The 18,651-nt window shown below is 33.9% G+C and overlaps 1 protein-coding gene across 8 annotated transcripts in view; it reads right to left on the minus strand.

Annotated features, from left to right (window-relative positions):
• The window catches only part of ATG4C (autophagy related 4C cysteine peptidase), a 136,024-nt gene that overhangs the window by 92,436 nt on the left and 24,937 nt on the right, over nt 1-18,651 (minus strand). For all 8 annotated transcript variants that reach the window (XR_009565142.2, XR_009565140.2, XR_009565136.2 and 5 more), the window contains exons 2-3: nt 18,102-18,240; nt 11,882-11,965 (exon numbers count right to left, since the gene is read on the minus strand). Coding sequence is in view for 1 of the 8 variants with exons in the window: in XM_030865807.3 (XP_030721667.1) it covers nt 11,882-11,965; nt 18,102-18,177 (160 nt within the window). In the remaining 7 variants the exon portion in view is untranslated. The remainder of the gene's footprint in view (nt 1-11,881; nt 11,966-18,101; nt 18,241-18,651) is intronic.

Genomic DNA, 18,651 nt, shown 5'->3' on the forward strand with positions numbered 1-18,651 from the left:
CTATTATCAATGAATTTCTCTGAAGATTAGAGTTTGAATTTAATTCCAAATAAAAATAAAAATATCTGAAAACTGAATATGGCACTACAAGTAAGTCCAAAATTTCCACTTTGGAGACATTTAAATTTGTTTGAAATTGGATATAATAACACATAATTCTCACAGCTCATCCTGAGGCTTGCCAAACACATAGTTCTAATCTCCTATCTTGACAAAGTGATTAATTCCTTATTCTTTTAAGATCTAGTCTCCTCTTAATATTTACTCTAAATATTATTGTGAAACTGTTCATACTAAATGAACTTTGTTGTTTTGTTGACTTTCCACTATAATGCTACTCCTGCTATTCCACTTTTTGACTGACTTTCCTTTTCACAGTATTAACTAATTATATCTAGAATGCTTTTTATCTACATCTGCTCCCCCTCCAGATTTCAAGTATTCTAGAGGAGAAGAAATATGTTTATCTTCTAGACCTCTGAATGTTCAGCGCCTAACACAGAGTTCAGTCCATAGTAGATACACAATAAATATTTGTTTTGCTTTGCTTTTGTTTTCTATGATGGAAAAGACTTCTGAGCAGACGTTTATGAAGAGTGAGAATGCCTGAAAGAATCACTACAAAGAATGAGAAAGAAAGCTGATAAAGGAAATAGAAGAGACCTGCTAGCAATATTGAGGGCTCAGTCAAGGGTGCTTATCGCAATCAAAAATCACAATTATACCGCAACTAGAGAAACCCACGCACAGCAACAAAGGCCCAATGCAGCCAAAAATAAATAAATAATTTTTTTAAAAAATCACAATTAAACAAGCTAATATGAGAAATAATCAAAAGTACAACAAACTGCAGAAATAAATTCTGAAAGAGTGTAACTATTGTAATTATCAGGTATGGGATAAAATAAGTATGCATATGTTTAAAAAGTAGAAGGTACTGAAAGGTGGACAAATAAAAGAAAACAATTAAAATTGACCAGGCACATGTAAAGGAAAACCAAATAAAACTACTAGAAATGAAAAATATAATAAATGAAAATAGAAATTTGGTATAGGTTAAACAGAAAATTATACAAACCTCAGAAGATAATCAAGGAACCAGAAAAACTAAAGAAATTACTCAGAACACAGCACAGAGAGAAAAAATAACAGAAAATATAAAAAACAAGAATTTCAGGGCTTCCCTGGTGGCACAGTGGTTGCGGGTCCGCCTGCCGATGCAGGGGACGCAGGTTCGTGCCCCGGTCTGGGAGGATCCCACATGCCGCAGAGCGGCTGGGCCCGTGAGCCATGGCCGCTGGGCCTGCGCGTCCGGAGCCTGTTGCTCCGTGGCGGGAGAGGCTGCAACGGTGAGAGGCCCGCGTACCGCAAAAAAAAAAAAGAAAAGAATTTCAGAGACATGAAAAAAAATCTAACAGAAAGACTTATCAGAGATGCAAAAGGAGAGAACAAGAAGAATGGAGAAAAACTATAATTAAAAGTGGCTGAAATTTCTTCAGATTTTAAGAAATATATGATTCTGAGTAGAATAAAGTGAAATCCACATGAAAGACAAAGAGCTGATCTTAGAAGCAACCAGAGAGAAAAAACATAGAAATGAGAAAAAACATAGAAATGATAGCTTCAAAACACTAGAGAGACTATCTTGTCCTAAAGTGAGCAAAGATTTACTAAGCAGAACACAAAAAGTACTAACCATTTAAGAAGATAAAAAAGTTAACCAGACTGTATTAAAATTAAGAACTATGCTCTTCAAAAGACAAACTGAGTGAAAAAGTAACGGAGTAGGAGACAACATTTCCTATAGACATATCCAAAAAAGGATTCATATCCAGAATATATTAAGGAAACCTAGAGAGATAATCTAATAGAAGACATATTTAAATGGAAAAATATTTATGAAAATATGCTCAATTTCCTAAGTTAGACAAACGCAAATTAAAATAAAATGTGGCTCTAATAAACATGGAAAAATACCAAGTACTGGTGAGCTGAGAGCAAGCAGAATTTGCATACACACCTGGTAGAAATACAAATTGGCACAACTGTTTTATAAAACTATTTGGTAGTATATAGTGAGGCTGAACATATGAATACCCTATTACCCAGCAATTACATTCCCAGGTATACATACTGAATGAAAATCCATACACATGTTCATTCACCAAAGCACATGTACTAGAATATTCAAGCAGGGCTCTTAACGATTGCCAAAAATTGAAAACTATCCAAATGCCCACCAAGAGTAAAATGGATGAAGTGTGGCATATTCACACAATGCAATACTCAGAATAAAAAAATATCCAGCTCCCAACAAGGTAAATAACACAACGTCTGGCAATCAATCAAGCATGCAAATAGGCAGGAAAACACAAGCCAAAATGAGAATACTCAACCAAACAAAAGTGAACCCAAACTAACACAAATGCTAGAATTAGCAAACAAGTACATTGAAACAGGTATTACAATATTACATATGTTCAAAAAGATAAGTAGAAGATTAAGTAAGGAAGGAAGATAAGTAAGGAAGATTTTTTTTTAGTGGAACTTTCAGATATATAAACTACAATGTCCAGGATGAAAAATATACTGACTAGGATTTATGGCAGATTAGACATTGCTGAGGAAAAGATCAAAAGATTAGTGAACTTGAAGACACAGCAATAGGAACTATCCAAATTAAAACGCAGAGAGGAAAAAGAATTTTTTTAAAAAATAAAAGCACATCCGTGAGATGTGGCACAATTTCATTCATGCTAATATATGTTCAATTGGAGACCCAGAAGGAGAGGGAAGAGAGGGGAAGACAGAAAAAATATCTGAAGACAAAATGGCTGAAAAAATTCAAAATTGGTGAAAACTATGAAACAACAGATTCAAGAAATTCAACAAAACCCAAGCACAAGAAACATGAAGAAAACTATACTTCACATCATAATCAAATTGTTCCAAACTAGTGATAAAAAAAAAAAATCTTAAAAGTAGTCAAGAAAAAAAAGCCACATTATGTACACAGAAAGATAAGGATGACCTCAGATTTCTCCCTGGAAACAAAATAAACAAAAAGATAGCAGGGCAACATCTTTAAAGCTACTGAAAGAAAAAAAATAATCAACCCAAAATTCTATACCCAGCAAAAATATCTTTCAAAAATGAAAGCAAAACCCTTTTTCAGAGACACAGAAGCTGAAGGAGTATATCACCAGCACACCTTGCACTATAAGAAATGTTAAAATAAGTCTTTCAAGCAGGAAAATAATGGATTTTAGCAGACGGAAATATGGATTCACACAAAGGAATGAAGAACACCAAAAATGATAACTATATGAGCAAGTATATTATTTTTCTTATTACTTAAATCTCTTTAAGTAATTGACTTAAGTAATTGACATTGACTGTTTAAACAAAAATAATAACAATGTATTATGGCATGTATAAGATACAAATAAATAAAATGTATGACACCAGTAGCATAAAGACCAGGAGGAGGGAAGTGAAGTACACTACTCTAAGGTTCTTATACTATATGTGAGCTGGTATAATATCATTGAAGGTAGACTGTGATAAGTTAAAGATATACCCTAAAACCTTAAAGTAACCCAGTAAAATAACACAATAAAAAGTTACAGCTAATCAGCCAACAAAGAGATAAAATAGAAATCAAAAAATATTCAATCTGAAAGAAGGTAGAAAAAGAGGAAAAGGGAACAAAGAGCAGATTTAACAAATAGAAACCAAATAGTGAGATAACAGACAAACCTAACTATATCAATAATCATATAAAATGTGAATACAGGCATACCTTGTTTTTGTTCTTCACTTTATTGTGCTTTGCAAATACTGCGTTTTTTACAAATTGAAGGTTTGTGGTAACCCTGTGTTGTCAGATGATGATTAGCATTTTTTAGCCATAAAGTATTTTTTAATTAAGGTACATATATTATTTTTTTAGACATAATGCTATTGTATACTTAATAGACTATAATACAATATAAACATAACTTTGATATGTACTGGGAAACCAAAAAATTTGTGCAACTTACTTTATTGAAATATTTGCTTTATTGCAGTGGTCTGAAACCAAACCCACACTATCTCCGAGGTTTGCCTGTAGTCTAAACAACTTAATTAAAAGGCAGAGATTATCAGATTGTATAAAAAAGCAAGACCCAGCAATTTACTTCCTACAGGAAACAAACTTTAAATATAAAGAAAATAGATTAAGTGTAAAAGAACATAAAAAGATATACCATATAACCCTAAGCAAAAGAAAGCTTAATATCAGACAAAGTAGATTTCAGACCAAAAAAATATCACCAGGAATAAAGAAGGGTTTTATAATTATAAAGGGGTCAATTCATTAACTGACCATAACAACTCTAAATGTTAATGTACCCAATAACAAAGCTTCAAAATTGAAGAAGCAAAAACTGATAGAATTGCAAGGAGAAATAAACAAATCCACAATTATAGTCAGAGATGTCAATATCCCTCTCATAAAAATTGGTAGAACAAGTAGGACAGAGCAAGAATAGAGAAGACTTGAACTCAACCAACTTGACCTAACTGCCCTTATAGAACATTCCAGTAACAATACATATTCTTCTCAAGCACACAAAGAACATTTACCAAGTTATACCATATTTAGACCATAAAGCAAGTCTCAATAACTTCAAAGAGATTAAAGTCATAAAAATATTTTCTCTGACCACAATGGAATTAAATTAAAAATCAATAACAGAACGAGATCTGGAAATTTTCCAAATTAAGTAATATACCTATAAATAATTGATTGCATCCTGCACACCCTTTCTTACTAAATGGCAAAAGTCATGTTTCAAAAAATTCCAAATTGTGGGATCTTATTTCCACAACATTTGGGCATAATCTTGGCAACATGTGGAATAACGAAGATCCCTGAAAATAGTAAAGATAGTACAAGAACCAAGAGCACGCAAAGGAAGACCCCTTGATACCTTACTTTCATGCCCTTTATGTCCTATAAAAACATCCCTAGGCAAAGCTCCACCCTGGGCTGGTTTCAGTGCAGAAAAAACTTTTATTATTTTCTAGCCTCTGCGCTACCCTCTCTACTTCTTAAAAAGCTTTTTTTCCCCCTTTTTTCCACGCACTATTTTGGGGTTTTTTTGTCCATAGCTTAGAATCATTGTCTATAGATGCTCCTCAGCCCCAAAATTAGGAAGGAGAGAGCCTTATCTCTGTTATTCATGTTAAATCCTTTGGGTCCCTAAGACAGAACTGGTATACTAGAGATAACCACAGATACAGTTTTTCCTTAATGGTCTCTGGGCCCATCATGTCCTGAACCACCTAAGAGAAAATCTGGTGGAGATTGACCAATGCACAGTAAATCTAAAAAGCTGTGAGTACATAATGACACACAGAGAGAAAAGGTTAGCATTAAAATATTTCAAATGCGATAAACAGAATATTATATTTCTGTTGAAGCTATAAAGAAAGTCATGACAAAACAGGGCAATAACCTTAGGACAAGTGTTATGAAATAGAAATTCACCAAAGTCATACCATAATTATAGGATTAATAAACCTTTACATAATATGGGTTTGTATACCCACAATAGGAGAAATAATAAAGAAAATTAGCCCCCCATAATCAATAGACCTTTATGTCATATATTTCAAAAGTTTTAAAACTTCATTAACAACAAAAAAAATCCTTAATACGTGACTTCCACCATGTCATAATCCCTTTGTTTTTCTGAACAAATATTCTAATTCCCTTTTACCTTATCTTGATTATTATGACTCCTGTTATTTTCAAAATGTATATTTAAATCTCTTTTCAAATGTGTATTTGATCTTATTCAGTGTTATTTATCCTGTTTTCAGAATTATACTTGACTCACTAAAATTTGTACGCTTTTAAGTACAAGGGCCTCCCCCTCTCTGAGGATACCAAAAAATTCCTAGAAAGGTGTAAGAAGGTGGTTTGGGGTTAACTCATTAGAAAAGAGAATCTATAAAGTGGATGATAAGAACAGAAATACGATATTCTTCCGGCTAATGATTCATTCCCTTCATTCTGCATGTAGATATTTTTAAACATGAAAAGTCGTATTTCAAAAACTTCTGAGAATACAGTCTTATTTCTACAAAAATACAAGAATGTACTATTACACACTATTTAAAAAGGCAAAGCCAAAGCAAACTAAATGTCTAACAATAGTAGAATGAATAATTTGTGGTAATTCATACAATGGAATATTATACAGCAGTAAAAATAAACTAGAACCTACACATAACATGGACAAATCTTTTTTTTTTTACATCTTTATTGGAGCATAATTGCTTTACAATGGTGTGTTAGTTTCTGCTTTATAACAAAGTGAATCAGTTATACATATACATATGTTCCCATATCTCTTCCCTCTTGCATCTCCCTCCCTCCCTCCCTCCCTATCCCACCCCTCTAGGTGGTCACAAAGCACCGAGCTGATCTCCCTGTGCTATGTGGCTGCTTCCCACTAGCTAGCTATTTTACGTTTGGTAGTGTATATATGTCCATGCCACTCTCCCACTTTGTCACAGCTTACCCTTCCCCCTCCCCATATCCTCAAGTCCATTCTCTAGTAGGTCTGTGTCTTTATTCCTGAACACAGACAAATCTTAAAAACACAACCTTAAAAGCCATAAGCAAGGCACAGAAGCAAAACATAGTTCATTTTCATTTTCAAAAAGGTCAAAAATAGGAAACACTAAATTCCACCACTTTAGGATAGTAGAGTTTTTTGGCATGGGAAGGACTACAGTTGGATAGAAGCACAAGGAGATTAAAACTTATTCATAATGTTGTACTTCTCTTGTCTAATAAAATTTCATTACTATTCTTGAAAGTGTATACACAAGGCTTTTGCCTTCTCTGTATATGAGTAATTCATAATTTTAAAAATGTAAAGATTTTAAATAATATAAAATTATTAAAATAATAAAAATTCATATTCATAATAAAGAAAACAAAGAAGAAAAAGTCCTTCTTCCACTGGATTCTGCCATATCTGCAATATGTCTTATCATGGTACTAAGATAGGCACTTGTTACTATAGGAGAGGTAGATGAAAATAAGACCAATATGCTGAGATTAGCAGAGTAGGAAGATGGACAGAACATGGGTCCTTGATGATGTCACACAGGCACTGATTAACCAACCTAGAGCCATTCCTATGTCAGGACTTCCGCTTGTGAATGATAATAAATACCCTTACTGCTTTTAAGCTATTTTGAAATGGACTTTCTTTTTATTTGATCCAATCACATCCTTTCTAATTTGGTCTCTGTTTATAAGAACCTATACTTCTGTTTTATCATGAATATCATAATGAAATTAATAATTTTGTAATTATTTGTTTAATGTCTCTCATCTACTGGACTGTAAGCTCCTTGAGTGTAAGTACTGTGCCTGCAATACTTTCAGCAGTAACTCCAGTGCCTGGCACGTAACAGGCTCTTAATAAATACTTTTGGAATGAATGAATAACCTTATTCATCTAATCCACTAGTAGCACATACTTGTTTCCAATATTTTTTGTTATTTCAACAAATTTACAATAAACATCCTTGTACAAGTGTTCTACACATATACAGAGAACTTCTCTGGGGTAAATACTTAAAGGTAGAATTGCTAGATACTAAGTTTATATATTATCAATTTTTCTAAGTACTTTCAAATTCATGAAGAGGTTGTACCAAGTTGCCTCCCATCGGCAGTGTTTGAGTTCCTGTTTCTTCACAACCTTGCTAAAATTTGATATCATGAAGCTTTAAAATTTTTGCAAATTTGACAACTAAGAAACAGTATCTCATTTTAATTTGCACTCCCTTTATTACTGTGGTGAACATTTTCTTATGTTTGGCCACTCAAGTTTCTACTTTAAAAGCACCTGTTCATTTCCTTGGCTCATTTTTTTTTGAATTGTCCATGTTTTTCATATTATTTTGTAGTTTCGTATTATTTTGGAGACTAATCCTTTGTCCAAGATATAGATGAAGAGATAACAGATGGACAGATCTTCAATGTACGCACACATACACACACACAAACACACATACATATACCAATACAGAGAGAGAGAAAAAGAGAATGAGAGAGCATATACAAATATCTTCTCTCTCTGTCTTGTTTCTAAACTTTTTTATGGTGTCTTTCGTGATGCAGATTTTTAAATTTTTATTTGGTCAAATACATCAATATTTTCCTATATAGGCTGTGTTTTTATGTTTTATAAAAGCAGTTCTTCTCTACCCTGATATCATAACCAATAAATCTTTAAAAGAATACGCTTTGGGGAATTCCCTGGTGGCGCAGTGGTTAAGAATCCATCTGCTAATGCAGGGCACACAGGTTCAATCCCTGGTCTGGGAAGTTCCCACATGCCACGGAGCAACTAAGCCCATGTGCCACAACTACTGAGCCTGTGCTCTAGAGCCCACGAGCCACAATGCCGTGCCACAACTACTGAAACCCGCGTGCCCTAGAGCTCACGCGCCATAACTACTGAGCCCACGCACTGCAACTACTTAAGCCCGTGTGCGATAGGGTCTGCATACCACAGCTACTGAGCCTGCATGCTGCAACTACTGAAGCCTGTGCACCACAACAAGAGAAGCCACCGCAATGAGAAGCCCGCACACCACAACAAAGAGTAGACCCTGCTCGTCGCAACTCGAGAAACCCCGTGCATCGCAATGAAGACCCAATATAGCCAAATAAATAGAATACACTTTGGCTTTCATGCATAACAAAGAGCCACACTCAGTAAATGCAGGTGAGCTGCTGTTAATTTTACTGCTTTTACTTTTCTATCCTTACCACTCCAGTGAAACTGATCTCTCAAAAGTCATCAGCAATTTCTCATTGACAAATCCTACAGCCTCTAATCAGGTTTTTTCCTGCTTAACCTCTTTTGAGCATTAGGCACTTTGTCCCAACTTTTCTCCTGAAAATCTCTTTCCTTCAGTCTCTATGATAAAATACTATCATGGGTTTTGTCCTATATATTGCCTACTCCTTCTCAATTTCATTCACTGATTCTTCTTCATCAGTAGATCCTTAAAGATGAATATTCTCCACCTATACTTTCCATCAATGTGACCTTATTCATTAGCCTCAAATGAAACTGAAAATAACTAGCCAACCAATTCTAAACCACCTACTTCATTCAGACTGTTTACTTCTGAACGGCCTACTTCAAACACTACATGTCCCTGCAAAATCCACGCTTCCTCTAGTATATCACATTTGGTTACTAACACTACCTATAATCCAAGATAGTAGTCTTTAAGTATTCTTTATCTTCTCTCTCTCATGACCTCAAATCCAATCATTTGTCAGATGCTATGGTGTCTACCTTAAAATATCTCAAGTCAATCCTCTCCATTTCCACTGCCCTATATCAGAGTCATCGTATCTTGCCTGATAACTGACTTCCAATGGTTCTTCTACATTGCTATCAGTTATTTTTCTAAAGCATGTATTTAGTTATGATTATCATATGCTCCTTCTGGGCAAGATCAATGTCCTAGCTAGCATGTTCTCAATACATGATCACTGAAAATAATTAAATGAATTCTGGTATTTTGTTGTTCAAAAACCTAGGATAATAATAACCATTGTAGTTAAGAAGCTGGGTACACCACCCCCTATCTCTCTGATAACTTAGAAAATTTGCTTGAACCAAAAATTCTGTGACATGTAGAAGTTCAAGCTAGCCCCCCCAGATTTCTGTTAATTCTACACAGCTTAAACTCTCTTGGTTCCTCCCCTCCCTCTTCTAACTCCTACAATGATATGAGATGCCTTTTTCATTCCAGATGCCAAATCCACACCCCCTTTCCAAAAGAACTTTTCCTACACCAAGCATTTCATAAACTTACCTGACTTTACTGAAGACCAGAGCACATCAAGGAAACTTCTCAGTGGACATGCAGAATCCAACCATCTTTCTGGCTCGCTCTCCTTTCTCCCTCCCGAGCCCCATACCCTTGTCTTTCCCTGTATCCCGACTCTTAGTCCAAAACAAAACAGTCTTCTATTTGTCTCATGTGTATCTCCTATATCATTTACTTTTCATCTCTTGAGTTGAGGACCCCCAAGAATCCATTTACTGCTCAAAGTATTTCTTCCAAAAAATATATAATGCTATCCTTAAAAAGAATTCTAATAACTTTTTCTCACATTCCTTTTATCATGAATAATAATATCATTTAGAATGCTTACATGTACGAGGCATATCACTAAACGCCTACGAAATAGGTATCATTAATACTTAGGGAAATTACATAACTTGCCAAAAATAACAACTAATCAGCAAAAAGAACCAAAATTCAAACCCACATATGTCTCATCCCAAAGCCCATACTCTCCTCTGCCTGTAAACAAATGACCTAACTCTTCAGCACAGCATTCAAGATGCTCCTCCATAATTTGATCCTTTTCATAATTCTCTCCCACCATAGTTACACTGGACACTTCTGTTTCCTATATATACTGTCTAACATCTCAGTGCTATTGCTTTCATCATGCCATTCTATTTACCTAAAATGCATGCCTTCTTTATCCATCAACTTCCTACTCATCTTTCAAGAATACTGTGAGGACTCAATGAGTTAATACATGTAAACTACTTAAAAATCCTGTCTGGCATATTATAAATACTCAATAAATGTCAGCTGTTACTATTACAAACCATTTAGGCTTTAGACAATTGCTGATGTGACCAAAAAAGATCAACCAAAAAATGAATACAAGCCTTGATAATCACATACTGTCACATACATTCTTCCCCTCTCCTCTCTCTCACACACACACAAACACACACAAAACACACACACTCATACATACAAAATACCAAGCAAAGACATATAGTACAAAGAATGCCAGTATTAAAATGAAACATAGTCTTGGTTTAAAATTCAACTCTGTCATCTAATACCTGTGTGATTTTGGACAAATTATTTAACTTCTCTAAACTCTGGCTTTCAAACACATAGGATAGGGACACTTAAATCTACCTTGTAGGCTTGTTGTGAGAATTAAAGACATTTCCCAAAGAGTTTAGCATGATGCTTGACACATAGTAGGCACTCAATAGGGGACATAAATTATTAAAAGAAAATATATGATAATTATAGAAAGGATGAACATATATGAAAATTCAGAAACATCAAATACAGTAAATAATTCCAGAAATTGGAGCATCCTTAAGAATTGTAAAACTTACCATTTTTTACGTTAACTAACGTGATACTTTAAGTTATTATCATATACTTTAAAATTATCATCAGAGAACTTGATAAAGAATATTAAGATATTGATTCAAATAATATTTACTTAGCACTCATATGGTAAGTCCAAAATTATGAGGGATATAACAAATGGTGTATGACGGTATGAACTTTATTTTCAAGGAATTCACAAGAAACCCAAACCATATGGCAGTATTTTATGTGTTACATAAAATACAGGTTTTTAAAAGATATATTCCAAAACATAGGCATAAAAAGTAGAATGGCGGTTGCCAGGGGCTGAAGGGAAGGGAGGAATGAGGAGTTATTGTTTAATGGGTACAGAATTTCAGTGTTACAAGATGAAGAGTTCTACAGATGAATGGTGATGATGGTAGCACAACATTATGAATGTATTTAATACCACTGAACCGTACACTTAAAAATGACTAAGATGGTAAATTTTGATATGTGTATTTTACCACAATAAAAATAACTGGAAGTAAAAAACAAAAAGAAATATGTCAGAAGTAGGTTAATCTGGAAATAAAATAATGAAAACAATTACACAATGAATTTCTACAAAGATTTTTAAATGGATTACAAATTTAGCACTTACCTTCATATTTAAAATGGTAACACTTTCCAAGCAATAATACAGGGGAATTTCTACTAAAATATGTCTTTGTTTTCAACACCCAACCTAAATGAGAAAAAGAGAAAAACAGTTTTGCAATTAAAGGATTTCAGACTAAAAGTTCAGCAGCATTTTCTTTTATTTAATTTCAAATCACCAATTCTCAATTATGGATGTGCATTTTTTACAAGTGTAGCAAAAGTATTTTGACAATGAACTGAAAATACAGGCCACTTATGCTACTTTCAAATAAAGCAAAATATTTTAACCACATTCTGCCCACTTAAAGAATATGGCAGAGAAAAAATTTTAGTTTTAATTTATTTTCAAACAGATCACAATGTTCTTATGGTATAAAAATTAAAAGGTACAAATTCTACTCCAGTTTCCCTGACACAAACCTCTTTTCCCAAAGGCAACAAATTTTACCAATTTCTTATATCTTCTTCCATTTTAGATATTTTAAAGGTTTAAAGTATTTGAATATTCCAGTGAAGTAATTTAGGGAAAAGATCACACAGTACACTAATGCTTATGATAAAAGTGGATCTCTGAAGTTTCCTAGGGAAATCTGTTTTTACCCCATCATTTCAGCCAAATGAGGATTTCTGAAAGTGATGTATAAAGCTTTCAGACATTTTCATCTCAATTTTCCACCTTCCAATCCCCAATCCTCAACTCTTAGTTGCAAACTCTAATTCTTCCAATTTTCTTCCTACTAAACTGTCTATATCTAAAAGGAACTATCCTTTTGGTTTTTTACGATGCCATTAATAGTTCTCAATTTCCTAAGAAAAGTACTTGTCCATTACATTCCTGAATATTCCTAAGTGTATGAAATTTCTGAGTGCTAATGGCAGACTTTAAAGCAGCTCCTAAAATGCAAGTACATATAAATAAAAAGAATCTGAAATTGGGAGTTAAGAGACTTAGGTCTAGTCTTAAGCAGGCCAACATTTATATTTAACAGAGTTGTTACAAAATTTTAAATGAGTGATATTTTTGAAAGTGCTCCCTTAAGTACTATAATACAAATAAGCATAAAGAACAAGTAAATTAAAATATGTATTTATAATAAAAATCATGCAAGTATCTGAGTTTGGTAGTGAAAAATAAAGAATGGAGGGACTTCCCCGGTACTGCAGTGGTTAAGAATCTGCCTGCCAATGCAGGGGACACAAGTTTGATCCCTGGTCCAGGAAGATCCCACATGCTGTGCAGCAACTAAGCATGTGCACCACAACTACTGAGCCTGTGCTCCAGAGCCCGCGAGCCACAAAACTGAGCCCGCGTGCCACAACTACTGAAGCCCGCGCACCCTGGAGCCTGCGCACTGCAACTACTGAGCCCACATGCCACAACTACTGAAGCCCGCATGCTCTAGGGCTCGCGTGCCACAACTACTGAGCCTGCATGCTGCAACTACTGAAGCCTAGAGCCTGTGCTCCGCACCAAGAGAAGCCACTGCAAGTGAGAAGCCCAAGCACCACAATGAAGACCCAACACAGCCGAAAAAAAAAGAAAGAATGGAAAGTCAAATACAGTAATCAGGCTTTGGATTACTGCAATACTCCCCCAAAATGGCTTATCTGTAATCAGTTTTTCCCCACTCTAGCATATGCCACATATCCCTGCCAAATTAATCTCCCTGTGGCTCAGCTTTGATTAGGTAACTTGTCTGCTCAAAAACCATCCTCAATGATTCATTACCTAACAGATTTATAATGAACTTCTCTGTGATACTAAAGACTTTCCACAATATGATACAAATTACCTTTACAGCCATCTTTTCCACTACTTCTCATCTATACTCAAAGTGGGCTTTACTATTTGGTTCATACTATTCCATAACAAAAATATCCTCCCCAATATCAGCCCATTTAAATCCACTTAAATCTTCTTCTTCTGACTCAAACACACACTTCTAAGACATCTTTTCCTTTTCCCACCTATCTCTCATTCTCTTCTCTGAACTCCAATGGGAAAATAGTATTTACTTACCATCTATTTTACACTAGGAACTAAGCTAGGTGCTTTACAGACATTGTTTCATAGGAGTATTATTAGTACCATAGGAGTATTTTTAGTACCATACGAGAATGATTCTAATCCCCAAAATGATAACAATTCCCTCTCCCCAAAAGGCAGTATTTCCAAAGCAAATCCTAAGAACTTCATAAAAACAACCTCAAAAACTAACAAACAAAAAACCTTTAAGGAGGAACTTCTCTCTTTCTCCCTATGCTTTACCCTCTACCTGTATACCCTCTTACCAGTCACCAGTCCTTCCGAAAGAAAAGAAAGGTGAATCTGACAAGTCAGAGCCTGAGGCTCTACAACGATCTACATTTTACACGAGCAATGAGTTATACTGCACACAGCAGGCAGAAGTTGTCTCTTAATGGCTAGGCTAGAATTGACATAGCTTCATTTCTAACTCATTCTATTGGTTGATATGAGACACAAGCCAGCCCAGATTCATATGAGAAAAGAGACAACACAAGATGTGATTCACTGAGGACCGTCTTTGGAGTCTAGCTACCATAAACAAAATGTTACCAAAAAACCGATAGTCCATTAAGTTAGCAATCTGAAAATCACAAGTCAGGCTTTAAAAGATGCAAACAAGCCAAAGAGCATAGAAATAGTAGAGATAATAATGATTTTCTGGAGGAACAGAAACACCCAGAAGGATGATTTACTTCTTAATATTTTAAAAAGGAAATCAAGTTTACATACCTCATAAAGACATGTAAATGTGGGGGGGGGGAAGCAAAAATGAAACATTTTTGAAAAGAAAGTAAGGTCCAGTTTTGTTAAGTGCTATGCCATTTCTAGTTCCATCTTTATATAATAATATTGACATTGATAAAAAGTATTCCTAAATTATGTTCAGTGTATTCAGAGAACAGCAAGAATAGGGAGCAAGGGAGGCTGGGTTTGAATACAAGTTTCAAGACTTACCTAGATATATGACCTTGAATATGTCACCTAATCTCAGTTTTCTAATTTTCAAAAAAAGAATACCTTAGAAACATATTAGATTTAAATCTCAGAAAGATATCTAACTCAGAAAGATGAAATTTAAATGAGAAGGTACATAAACTACAACATACTAGTGGGTGCTCAATCGATTTTAATCCTTCTTAAACCATCCATACTACACAGACTCTAAACAATGAAAATACATTCAACATTTTAGAATAATTTTCACCAATAAAAATAAAACTAAAATACTACTCTATAACTTAAAACTATCTAGAACATGTAGTTACCCTGAACAATCTGTTCTTCAGAGATTAGGGATTACCATAATCTTATGATGTCCACTTAAATATCTAGATAGGGAAAGCTACACATATGTAAATAATAGGTTAAATAACAATTCCTAGGTCACTACTGAAATGTGTTGAGTACCTGTATGACAATGTTCAGACCTTATAAATGAAATCTTCACCACATAACCTATCCATCAGATTAAATGGTTGAAAAAGAACATAAGCCTCTGTTTGCAGATGACATGATTTACACACAGAAAATCCTAAAGAATCCAAAAAAATTATTAGAATAAAAGAGATTATCAAGTTTACAAGATACAAGATCAAATCACAAAAATCAATTGTATTTCTATATACTAGCAATGAAGAGTCTAAATGAAATGAAGAAAATTCATTTTAAAATAGCATTGAAAAGAATAAAATACTTAGGAATAACTTTAACAAAAGAAGTGCCAAGACTTGCACACAGAAAACTACAAAACATCATTGAAAGAAATTAAAGACCTAAATAAATGGAAAGACATCCCATGTCCATGGATTGGAAGACTTAATATGGCAATACTCTGTTAATATGCCAATACTCTGAAAATTGATCTACAGATTTCACTAAAATCTATATAAAAATCCCAGCTGGATTTCTTGCAGAAATTGATAAGAGGATCAAAAATTCATATGGAAAATGCATGGAATCCAGAACAGTCAAACAATCTTGGAAAAGAAGAACAAAGTTGGAGGAATCATACTTTCCAATTTCAAATTTTACAAACAGCTAAAGTAATCAAGAGAATGTTCTACTACCATAAGAACAAACATACAGATTAATGGAATAGAATTGAGAGTCCAGAAATCAATCCTTACATCTATGGTCAACTGATTTCGGATAACTGTGGCAAGACCAGTCAATGGAAAAAGAATATTCTTTTAAACAAACGGTGCTGAGACCAGATAGCCACATACAAAGAATAACGTGGAACCTCTACCTCACATCATATGCAAAAATTAACCTGAAATGGATCAAAGACCTAAATATAAGAGCTAAAAAGATAAAAACTCTTTAAAGAATAGGTGCAAATCTTCATGACCTTGATTTAAGCAACAGTTTCATAAATACAACATCAAAAGCACAAGCAACAAAGGGAAAAAAAATAGGTAAACTGGACCTCATCAAAAAGTAAAAGTTTTATGCTTCAATGGACACTATGAAGAAAGTGAAAAGACAATCCAAGAATGGGAGAAAATATTTGCAAATCATATATCTGCTGAGGGATTTTTATCTAGAATATATAAAGAACTCTTACAACTCGATAATAAAAAGACAACCCAATTTTAAAACATGCAAAAGATTTGAATGGACATTTCTTGAAAGAATATATACAAATTACTAATAAATACATAAAAAGAAGATTAACTTCATATGTTCATCAGGGAAATGCAAATCAAACTCACAGTGAGATACTTCACACTCCCTAGAATGGGTCTAATTAAAAAGATAGATATTAACAAGTATTGCTGACGATGTGGAGAAATTCAAACCCTCAAACATTTCTGGTAGGAATGTATAATGGTGCAAACAGTTTGGAAAACAGTTTAGTAGTTCCTTAAAAAGTTAAACTTAGGGTAAACATATGATCCAGCAATTCTACTCCTAGGTATATACTCAAGAGAACTGAAAACATATGTTTACACAAAAACTTGTATACAATATTAATAGCAGCATTATTCATATAGCCAAAAAGTGGAAACCACCCAAACATCTATCAACTAATGAGTGGGTAAAGAAAATGTGATATATCCATACAATGAAATATTATTCAGCCGTATAAGAGAATGAAGTACTGATATATACAGGCTACAACATGAATTAACTTTCAAAACGTTATGTCAAGTGAAAGGAGTCAAAAACAAAAGGCCACAAGTTATATGATACCATTTATATGAAATGTCCAGAATAGGCAAATCCAGAGAGGCAAAAAGTAGACTGGTGGATGCCAGGGATTGGAGAGAGGTGGGGAGGAATAGGGAGTAGTTGCTAATGGGTACAAGGTAGCCTTTGGGGGTGATGAAAATGTTCTGGAATTAGATAGTGATGATGGTTGTACATTCCTGTGAGTGTACTAAAAACCACTGAATCATACACTTTAAAAAGGTAAATTTTAGTAGTATATGATTTAAATCTCAATTTTTCAAAAAATTAATGTCTATAATCTTCAAAATACAATGTCAAGTTATTATCAAGTTTTAACTGCCTAAATAGCTAGCTGGCCATGACTTCCAGTGAACCAGGAACCAACAGCCAATTGTGTTTTACTTGAATTTACACTGTTAAGGGGTTTTACTAAATTTTATCATTCCTATCTTATGGATATGAACTTCTTCCGGTTGAAACTGGTTCTGCTGAGTATTTCTCCATCTTTGAAGGATTTTTCATCTCCAATTTGTTTCTAGTCTTAAGTGGGCTTCAAAACCACCATATGATCCTTATTGGATTTGTATGCAAATCAAGAGTAACTAAGTTATAGAAATAAGGATCTGAGTGTGTTCCTAGAAGAAAGTCATACGCATCAGCATGTGAACTTTAAATGGTCTGCTTTGTGCGTTCAGAGGTCTATTTTGCTTGCTTCCTGGTTCATACATGAGGTTGCCTGATGCTGAGTCTGAAAACCTGAGGTATTATCATCACCTGAATAAATTCTATCTTCTTTGGAATTTTCTTTTTTAAAGGACCACATGATATGCCTGAGTTTCTAAGTAATGTTTATGATGGTATTTGGCTCTTTCTTCAGGTAGTATTCTTATCTACATTCCTTACAGAAATATTTCATTCAAAGAGAATCTCAACAATTGTCAGTGACTTAATACAGGAGATAATACATGTCTTCAAATATTTCTTTGGATTTATACAATTTTCAAATCTTGATACTTACTATATTTCATGTTGTTCCAAGCAGATATAAATTTAGTTTTCAGCTTGTCAACTTCATCTGTTCCTGTGGCCTCCATATTCAGATTCTAAAGAAAAAGCCATCACTTGATTGCATTCTTCTGTAAGTTTAGACTTTTGTTCTGACATAAAGAAAAGAAGTTAAAGAAAAATAAGTAATGAGTATGTATTATATGGTGCACTATCTGCTAAAGTTACTTAAGTGATTAAATACAACTTGAATTGGAAATGAGCAAACCAATTTTTCATTTTACAGAATAGAATACAATATACTCTATAAATATTTTAATTACAAAATATATTTTATTGTTGCATATTTTATATACAACAATAAAAATTATCACACAAAACCAAACAATAAACTCCCCCAGACACTCACAATTAAGAACAATAACTTAGTAACACAAGTCAGTTTTGATGAGACTATTCAAGACTTGTTTCATGTGTAATCAGAGAGTGTGATTTGAAATCATATAAGAAGTGGCAATTATCTTCAGAATGGAGGCTTCCACTTATATTGATTAAGTCACTAC

The sequence above is a fragment of the Globicephala melas genome, chromosome 1 (assembly GCF_963455315.2).
Source record: "Globicephala melas chromosome 1, mGloMel1.2, whole genome shotgun sequence".
Taxonomy (NCBI): domain Eukaryota; kingdom Metazoa; phylum Chordata; class Mammalia; order Artiodactyla; family Delphinidae; genus Globicephala; species Globicephala melas.